The sequence below is a fragment of the Mercenaria mercenaria genome, chromosome 1 (assembly GCF_021730395.1).
Source record: "Mercenaria mercenaria strain notata chromosome 1, MADL_Memer_1, whole genome shotgun sequence".
In the NCBI taxonomy this organism is placed as follows: Eukaryota; Metazoa; Mollusca; class Bivalvia; order Venerida; family Veneridae; genus Mercenaria; species Mercenaria mercenaria.
This window is the reverse complement of record NC_069361.1, coordinates 98,547,369-98,557,305: the sequence shown is the minus strand read 5'-3', so window position 1 is coordinate 98,557,305 and position 9,937 is coordinate 98,547,369. Positions and strand designations below refer to the sequence as shown.

The following is a 9,937-nucleotide window of genomic DNA, read 5'->3' as shown; positions in this document are numbered from 1 at the left end:
CCCCACCCTAGAGACAACCTTTTTTGTCTAAATCCCACCCTAGAGCCTGGTTGGTACATCAAATGTTTGTCAAATTCCCGCCTGTCGGGAATGGTCTTCTATCTAAAGTCCCGTGTATGCCCGCCGCTCCCCCGGGCGGGCAAAATATTGACAGGTGCATAATGGGCACCAACTGGCAGTTTTGTCCTGTGGATAACACGCAGTTTTGTCACTTGCCTGATAATAACTAAATAAGTGACATTTTTACGAAAAATTTCGAGATAAATAAGTGGATATGTGGTTGGCAGAAATATGCCACCATATGTTATAAATAATTTATTTCACTTCAAGTGCATTAAATCATTTAAAGCAACACATAAAATATCACAAGTAACGTTTTAAATCAGACATTCACATTGATATTATAAAATTCTGATAATACAAAATGTTTAGACTTTTTTTCAAACTACATTGCAGGAAAAGTGCACATAACGAAACTTACAACTCTTACAACGACTCTTCGATAGTTAGCCAAAACCTTTTCATATACCATATTTAGAAAAATATGTTGTATAGAACATATTAAATTTTCAGCTTTATCAAATGATGGCATGATGTAAATTTATATATTTTACGACCTCAAAACAATTGTATGAAGTCGCAAAAATTTAAATGAATGTTTAGAATATACAAATGAGCGAATTTCATAATAAGGGTAGAAAATCAAGATGAAAGGAAAGCGATTTGTTATCCTCTCATATTTCGGAAACAATTTTATTTTTTTTATATTTGACCAGTCAAAATCAAGACCTATGTATTGTTATAAATGATATTTGGTAGTGTGTGTCTACATTTGTGCGAGTTTATCAAAATGGGTAGAGGTAATAAATAAATGAAATTTTGTCTTTTCACTATTTGATTTGTTTTAAATTTTGCATGGTATTGGCATTATATTTGTATGAGAAAACCTGTATTAGTGACATGATATAAATATTCTACCATATTTTACAAATAAATGTTATTTGTGTTGTCATGGCAACGGAAATTCCAAAGCACCCCTGTATCATGAAAATATAGAGGTGTGTAAATAAAAGGCCCGTGATGAAACCAAAAATATACGGTTAAGTTATTTTCCAGTAAAATCATTTTAAACTGTTCATATTAAAACATTCAAACGTATTATGTTTAGTAAGTGAGATGCAAAATTTGTTGCATTAATGACTTGAAAAATATACGCTATGCTCGGTGACGTCATACTGCTTTCATGACGTTCTTAACGTCACGTCTAAAAATGCAATTGTAACTCTTGAAACCGAGGAGATAATTACTTCAAATTTTCATATTTCGGAGGTAAACGAACGTTTTTATGAATATTTTGTTATCTCAATTTTGATTTCTTGTCACGTATACAGGTTTTCTCCTGGAATGACCCATTTAATTATCAAGGAATGTGATAACCGTACTGCTTTATATATATGAAGGAAACTGCCAGATGTTTTAGGGTGGAGTTTGCAGTTTCGATTTGCATATCTCGCATGAAAACTACCTATCCAAATATATCAGCTTTTTTTTAAACATAAAAGATCCAGGTTCCCGTTCGTGCCTTGTGGCGCTCAGCGTATTGCCGTATATTTAACGGTCTAGACTGGACCCTTTCTTATGATGACTCACGCAACCTATCGGACAAATTGGAACACGTCAATGAGAAAGGAGTGTACTAAGAGGACTCAGTAAAGCTCATAAACTAGGGGACCGCCTTCATGTAATGAAATACATGTACCAGTAATTCAAAGGTTCTCTATACGTCAATACCACACCAGCGACTACTTTATGTAATGAAATTCATATTAAGTATCTCTGTACTAAGTGTTCATATCTGAGTACCTTTTCTGATTTAAAAAAGAAGTTGCACTGTAAATCAACAGAAAATTTTCATAGACAGTTTTATTAATTCAATATATATGTAAAAAACATTCAACTTTTGTATAATAAGTGAAAGACATTTTAAATGAATGAAATGGATGATACCACAGGATGAATGTCTTAAGTAATACAAATAATTGTGAATAGCTAAAATGTCGTCACTTTTACCGACCAATGTGGTAAATTTAACAATTATTATTATGTCAAATAAGGTAATGGTAGTTTCTTTAATCCATCTCCTCTACTGTAGGTCCCTGTCCTCCACCCGCATTCTGGGAACCACTATATTGTTCCTGTTTCTGCTGAGCTCCTCCATGAAGTTTTACCATAATTGGTGAAAGTTTCTTCTGAAGTTCTTCAAGTTTATGATCGAATTCTTCTTTCTCCGCCATTGTATTATTGTCCAACCACTTAACACATTCCTCACACGTCGCGTTCACGGTTTCCTTATCTTCGGACGATAACTTATCGTTGTTTGCTTCAGATGCTGCTTGTTTCACACTGAACACATAACTTTCAAGTTTATTTCTTGCGTCTACCTTTTGTCTAAGCTTCTCGTCTTCTTCGCGGTATTTTTCTGCTTCATTCACCATTCTATCAATGTCTTCCTTAGACAGACGCCCTCTGTCGTTTGTAATCGTTATTTTATTGATTTTGCCATTGCTTTTGTCCTGGGCCGATACGTTTAATGTACCATTAGCATCGATATCGAACGTGACTTCAATTTGAGGAACCCCACGTGGAGCAGGTGGTATACCAGTGAGATCAAAGCGACCTAGGAGGTTGTTATCCTTGGTCATCGCTCTTTCCCCCTCGAAAACCTGAATGCTGACTGCCGGCTGGTTGTCGGAGTATGTCGTAAAGTTCTGTGATGCCTTCGTGGGTATTTTAGTGTTTCTGTCTATAATTTTGGTCATAACGCCACCGGCCGTTTCGATGCCAAGAGAAAGTGGAGCAACGTCGACCAGAAGAACGTCCTTTATCGCATCAGATTTATCGCCGGATAATATTGCTGCCTGAACGGCGGCACCGTAGGCTACAGCCTCGTCGGGATTTATAGATTTGTTAAGTTCTTTACCATTCATGAAATCTTGTAATAATTTCTGAATTTTCGGAATACGTGTTGACCCACCAACAAGCACTACTTCGTGTATCTTTGATTTGTCCATTTTAGCGTCACGGAGAGCTTTCTCTACGGGTTCCATGGTAGCACGGAACAGGTCGCCACATAGCTCTTCGAACCTTGCCCTTGTTATTTTACTATAGAAGTCGATTCCCTCATTAAGAGAGTCAATCTCTATGTTCGCCTCTGTGCTGCTTGACAAAGTCCTCTTTGCTCGTTCACATGCTGTTCTCAACCTGCGCATACTTCGTGAATTTGTACTCATATCCTTTCCGTGCTTACGTTTAAACTCCTGTACAAAATGACTGACCATTCTGTTGTCAAAGTCCTCACCGCCAAGATGTGTATCACCCGCTGTTGATCTGACCTCGAATATTGACCCTTCGTCAATTGTTAGGATTGAAACATCGAATGTTCCTCCGCCAAGATCAAATATGAGCACATTCTTTTCGCCGTTTAAATTTTTATCAAGTCCATAGGCCAGTGCAGCCGCTGTTGGTTCATTCACGATTCGCATTACATTAAGTCCTGCAATAGCACCGGCATCTTTGGTGGCAAGCCTCTGTGCGTCATTGAAGTATGCAGGTACCGTGACGACTGCATTTCTGACTTTCTTTCCGAGGTAAGCTTCAGCAGTTTCCTTCATTTTAGTCAGTACCATAGAACTAATCTCCTCTGGAGCGAAAGTTTTCATTTCTCCCTTGTACTCTGCCTGGATCTTGGGTTTACCTCCATTGTTAACGACCTTGAATGGCCAGTGCTTCATGTCATTCTGTACACTTTGGTCATCGAACTTGCGTCCTATCAGTCGTTTAGCATCAAATACTGTATTGGTTGGATTCATGGCAGCCTAAAAAAAAGAATATAATTATGAGTATTTCTGTGTGAACTCTGAAATAAGCGTTATTCTATTTCATACACGAAGAAACAAAAATAAAATGTTTAAGTTTTATTTAGGAAAACCATTAAATACCATTTTTTTGTCCGTGAAAAGAGGGTTATAGTGATCACACTGCCCGAAACAATTCATGTGTAAACTATAACGTTTAAGCAAACATTTTACACAATCTGTAAGCATGAGGAGAAAGTGTGTCGTGCTCAAGGTTTCCGCCAAAGTCAAATTTCATCAACAAAATTATTCCACTTCGAGGACAGTGGCCTATCTTGTCCATTTCAAAATTTTAATTTGATAAAGTAGCAGATAGAGCTATTTGGAAACTCACAACATATTTCAGATGCTGATAAAAAATATATATAAATATAATATAATAAAGAAAATAAATGCTAGAAAAGCCCACATACCTGATTCTTGGCTGGATCTCCTATCAACCTCTCAGAGTCTGTAAACGCCACATAGCTGGGTGTGGTTCTGTTGCCCTGATCGTTCGCAATTATTTCCACTTTCCCGTGCTGGAATACACCGACGCACGAGTATGTGGTCCCTAGATCTATTCCAATTGCTGGCCCGCTCATAATTTGTTCCGTATTTTATAATAAACAAAGTAGTAGATATAACCGTAATATTTAAAATATGTGAAAATATAAAGCTGTTTGCTTCGCCTCTGTATTAACTTCTTATTCTCGTGTATTCGTAGAAATAATTGTAAATTAATCAAACAGCATAGGTTATATACAATAAAGGAAGATTCGAGATTATGAGTATTATTCTATTTATAGTTGCCGGAGAACAGTAAAGAATATTCTAGAAAGAAAGGGAATAATCCATACGACCTTGCTGTGCATTTTGAATTGAGTACACAAAGTTAGTCAAAGGGAAGTAATACAATTCCATGTTAAAGTCTTTTGTACTGTAGAGTTACCTTTCTTTGGAATATCGTCCTCTAGCCAAATCGTGACACATCATTAATCAAAACTTCACCAGAGTATTTAACATTATGGAGAAAAACAGTTATAGTGGTCTCGGGTTTATAATAACTTTACTTGAATACTTTAGTATATCTGTATTTATTTCAGGGTACTGTTCCATTATTTCGGAATTTATTCCGGTTTTTCTGCTATTGATCTCGTCTGCTACTGTCATAAATACTTCACTACTAAGGCTACCTAAAATACCAATTAAATTCAACGGTTTTTAGCACCAGAAGATCAGAAGTTTGAGTAAATGGACCTTTTATGGTAGGGGCATAGCTTCCTGTTAGAAAATTTAAATGACCTTAGAATTAGTGCACATAATCAAGGTAATCAAATGCTTCTAGTATTTAACTGGATGAGGATAATTCAAAACGTATCATTATTTTCTTAGATTTTCCATGTCTTTAAATAAAGAGAAAACGAGAACTTTGCAAATATTTAAAATTTAGTGGTATTTTTGTAAAAAAAATTTCAAGTAACGCTTACTTCAAACAAAAATATTTACCATTTTCTCTCTCTCTTCCAGACTGCCATGAATCCCGCCAATACAGTATTTGGTGGTAAAAACTGATAGGACGCAAGTTCGATGACAGATCTGGCAGAAACCCACTCTATTCGTGGTGTATTGGTCAAGAGCGCGCGCAAATTTTCATTATATAATAATTTCCTGATATCTATATTTTTTCTCCATTTTTGCCGTACGATCTAGCTGTTGGTGCCTTAAGCGTTTTGTATCGACACAACTGGAATATTCTCGCATATATTTCCGTCAGTTGTTACGGAATTTTAGTTCCCTTACGGTAAAGACTGATGTTTTCTCACCCGCTTAACTGCACAAATGTGCGGGTTTCGAAATGAATAGAAACTCCGTGACATAATTTTGTTTGCAGTCAATAGCCGATTTTAAACAGCTTAAGGACAGAAATTTAAATTTCAAGAAAGCAGAATTTTAGTTGGCATCGAACTGGGGCTAGATCTAGCTCGAAGCTCAAAACAAAAGTTCTAAGAGTTAAAGGCGAACAAATAACGAAACCGAATTCGACCTTGAATTAAATTTCGAGCTGTTAGAAGATCGACATTCAAAATTTCAAAAAGTTGAATTTTTTTGGGACGGCTTAAAATGACCGGTGTGAAGTTAGCAGAAGAGAAGTATAGCAGTAACCGCAGCATTTCTGCTATTACTGCTGCAATTTATACCATAAAAGCTCCGGGATGCATGGCATCAAATTACATACTCTATGATGGCATTAGAATGGAGCACTTTTACAGCAATGTAAGTATCATTAGTATGTGACGATGATTAATGTACGTACTGGATAACGCAACTCTACAGCGCACAAGACATTTATAAAGAATTGCGTTGTTTCCCTTTGACTAACCTTATGTACCAAATTTAAAGAAGCACAACAAGGTCGTATGGATTATTTCCCTTCTTTCTAGAACATTCTTTACTGTTCTTGAGCAACTAAAAATAAATTTAAACTCATACGCCCAGAAAGATCTCGAATCTTCCTTTAATGTATATAACCTATGGTGCGCGATTAATTTTCAATTACTTTACGAAGACACGAGAATAAGAAGATAATACATACACGAAGCAATAGGTTTTATAACTTCAGACATCTTGATATTTAACAGTTACTTTGTATATTACAAAATACGGAACAAATATGAGCGGACCAGCAATTGGAATAGATCTTGGGACCACATACTCGTGCGTCGGTGTATTCCAGCACGGGAAAGTGGAGATAATTGCGAACGATCAGGGCAACAGAACAACACCCAGCTATGTGGCGTTCACAGACTCTGAGAGGTTGATAGGAGATCCAGCCAAGAATCAGGTATGTCAATTTTTCTATAGCCTAATTAAAAATTGATGAAATGTAAACAGTTCATATCTTTTGCACAATGTCATAATGACTATACATATAAACCTTGAAGTCACTATAAAACAGAACATTTCGAAAAAAAAAATTGTTACAATAAGCGGTTTGTCTTATCGCCATGCCCGGTTTAATTATTTTAATAAACAAGAATATGAAAGTTTTGCATTTTTTCCGCATTCGCTTGAAAAAATATATTTGGTATCATTTTAAAGACTGACTTTTTAACGTTAAGGTACAGAAACCGTACAGAAAATGTGCTTTAATTATAAGATTTCTTTGTATTTCTAATAATTGTAAAAGTTATCGTTATTTATTTTAACTATTGAGACCAATTCATATTTACTTTTGAATGTTATCACAGATCATTCTGAAAGGAACTAACCCACACATTTGAAGCTAAAAATAATTTCTCTCAAAATTCCATAAAAGTGGTACAAACTTATTGACATACTATTTTTGCGAGATAGTCTTATAAATAACCAAAAACATTGTGCAGAAGGAAGTAAACCGTTGCAACGTTTCTTGAATAATGCAGAAAAATTACCGTCTTCTTGCGTTTTTACCACGTGAACATGTTGAAAAATTTCACCCAAACTGGGCGAATAGCTTTAAAAAAAACATGTAAAAAATGTTTCAGACTTCAGCGTCTTGTACGATTTTTATTTACAAAAAGCACCCGGTGCTTGTTTAAATATTGTATGTGTAATTTTGTTATAACATATCAGTCAGTATTTTGTAACATACACGTGTCGCATATATTCTTTTCACTCGTAAATCTATATTTGCTTTCACAAGCTTGGGTCTTATTTACATCTATGTGAATTTCTTGTACATGGAAACATTCACTACCTTCCACGTGCGCTATGCAAATTTACCCCCACGGCTTTATAATGATTCGTTCACTCATCCCCTTTGAACCCTTTCTTTTTCATATACACTATAATATAAAATGCTGGAACAATTTTTCATAGGTCTAACAAAAATACTCACCTATTTTCTCTCTCTTTCAGGCTGCCATGAATCCAACCAATACAGTATTTGATGCTAAACGACTGGTAGGACGCAAGTTCGATGACCAAAGTGTACAGAATGACATGAAGCACTGGCCATTCAAGGTCGTTAATAATGGAGGTAAACCCAAGATCCAGGTCGAGTACAAAGGAGAGATGAAAACATTCGCTCCAGAGGAGATTAGTTCTATGGTATTGACTAAAATGAAGGAAACTGCAGAAGCTTACCTCGGAAAGAAAGTCAAAAATGCAGTCGTCACGGTACCTGCATACTTCAATGACGCACAGAGGCTTGCCACCAAAGATGCCGGTGCTATTGCAGGACTTAATGTAATGCGAATCGTGAATGAACCAACAGCGGCTGCACTGGCTTATGGACTCGATAAAAACTTAAACGGCGAAAAGAATGTGCTCATATTTGATCTTGGCGGAGGCACATTCGATGTTTCAATCCTAACAATTGACGAAGGGTCAATATTCGAGGTCAGATCAACAGCGGGTGATACACATCTTGGTGGTGAGGACTTTGACAACAGAATGGTCAGTCATTTTGTACAGGAGTTTAAACGTAAGCACGGAAAGGATGTGAGTACAAATTCACGAAGTATGCGCAGGCTGAGAACAGCATGTGAACGAGCAAAGAGGACTTTGTCAAGCAGCACAGAAGCGAACATAGAGATTGACTCTCTTTATGAGGGCATTGACTTCTATAGTAAAATAACAAGGGCAAGGTTCGAAGAGCTATGTGGCGACCTGTTCCGTGCTACCATGGAACCCGTAGAGAAAGCTCTCCGTGACGCTAAAATGGACAAATCAAAGATACACGAAGTAGTGCTTGTTGGTGGTTCAACACGTATTCCAAAAATCCAGAAATTATTACAAGATTTCATGAATGGAAAGGAACTTAACAAATCTATAAATCCCGACGAGGCTGTAGCCTATGGTGCCGCCGTTCAGGCAGCAATATTATCCGGCGATAAATCTGATGCGATAAAGGACGTTCTTCTGGTCGACGTTGCTCCACTTTCTCTTGGCATCGAAACGGCCGGTGGCGTTATGACCAAAATAATTGACAGAAATACTAAAATACCCACGAAGGCATCACAGGTCTTTACAACATACTCCGACAACCAGCCGGCAGTCAACATTCAGGTTTTCGAAGGGGAAAGAGCGATGACCAAAGATAACAACTTGCTAGGTCGCTTTGATCTCACCGGTATACCACCTGCTCCACGTGGGGTACCTCAAATTGAAGTCACGTTCGATATCGATGCTAATGGTACATTAAACGTATCGGCCCAGGACAAAAGCAATGGCAAAATCAATAAAATAACGATTACAAACGACAGAGGGCGTCTGTCTAAGGAAGACATTGATAGAATGGTGAATGAAGCAGAAAAATACCGCGAAGAAGACGAGAAGCTTAGACAAAAGGTAGATGCAAGAAATAAACTTGAAAGTTATGTGTTCAGTGTGAAACAAGCAGCATCTGAAGCAAACAACGATAAGTTATCGTCCGAAGATAAGGAAACCGTGAACGCGACGTGTGAGGAATGTGTTAAGTGGCTGGACAATAATACAATGGCGGAGAAAGAGGAATTCGATTATAAACTTGAAGAACTTCAGAAGAAAATTTCACCAATTATGGTAAAACTTCATGGAGGAGCTCAACAGAATCAGGAACAATATGGTGGTTCCCAGAACGCGGGTAGAGGACAGGGACCTACAGTAGAGGAGATGGATTAAGGAAACTATTTCATTATGTGACATTATAGAAGGAAGATGTGTTGATATTTGTTGTTTTGTTTATTTTTCACAATCATTTGTATTACTTAAGCATATATTTATTGATGTTATCCAGCCATTCTTGTACAACGTTTTTTTTCACTTACAATATACGGGTTGATTATCTGTTTATTTAAAATAAATGAATATGTACATTTTGTTTTTGTCGTATCTTATTTTAACATGAAAACTTAGAGTATATCATAAATTTTTCATTTGCTATGTTAAGGGATTAAGTGCAATACGAACATTACCCGTTTTATCCGTGAAAAAGGTTTGCAAAAAGTAAACATCATTTGCATATATGCCATATTATATATGTGTTTACGTATTATTATTATTATTATTTACCAGATTTT

At 36.6% G+C, this 9,937-nt stretch overlaps 2 protein-coding genes across 2 annotated transcripts; one reads left to right on the top strand and one right to left on the bottom strand.

Annotated features, from left to right (window-relative positions):
- Nucleotides 1-1,903: 1,903 nt before the first annotated feature.
- LOC123529228 (heat shock protein 70 B2-like) lies at nucleotides 1,904-4,631 on the bottom strand. The gene is made up of 2 exons (XM_045309466.2): nucleotides 4,328-4,631; nucleotides 1,904-3,875 (listed from the first exon to the last, which is right to left on the bottom strand). The coding sequence occupies exons 1-2, from the start codon at nucleotides 4,496-4,498 to the stop codon at nucleotides 2,130-2,132; spliced, it is 1,917 nt and encodes a 638-aa protein (XP_045165401.2). The 5' UTR covers nucleotides 4,499-4,631; the 3' UTR covers nucleotides 1,904-2,129.
- Nucleotides 4,632-6,451: 1,820 nt separating this feature from the next.
- Nucleotides 6,452-9,736, top strand: LOC123529238 (heat shock protein 70 B2-like). The gene is made up of 2 exons (XM_045309476.2): nucleotides 6,452-6,738; nucleotides 7,794-9,736. The coding sequence occupies exons 1-2, from the start codon at nucleotides 6,568-6,570 to the stop codon at nucleotides 9,537-9,539; spliced, it is 1,917 nt and encodes a 638-aa protein (XP_045165411.2). The 5' UTR covers nucleotides 6,452-6,567; the 3' UTR covers nucleotides 9,540-9,736.
- The last annotated feature ends 201 nt before the right edge of the window (nucleotides 9,737-9,937 follow it).

Coding starts and splice junctions, on each gene's coding strand:
- LOC123529228 (XM_045309466.2), bottom strand. CDS start 4,498: ATGAGCGGGCCAGCAATTGGAATAGATCTAGGGACCACATACTCGTGC. Junction 3,876..4,327: donor GAGATCCAGCCAAGAATCAG/GTATGTGGGCTT, acceptor TCTTTTTTTTAG/GCTGCCATGAATCCAACCAA.
- LOC123529238 (XM_045309476.2), top strand. CDS start 6,568: ATGAGCGGACCAGCAATTGGAATAGATCTTGGGACCACATACTCGTGC. Junction 6,739..7,793: donor GAGATCCAGCCAAGAATCAG/GTATGTCAATTT, acceptor TCTCTCTTTCAG/GCTGCCATGAATCCAACCAA.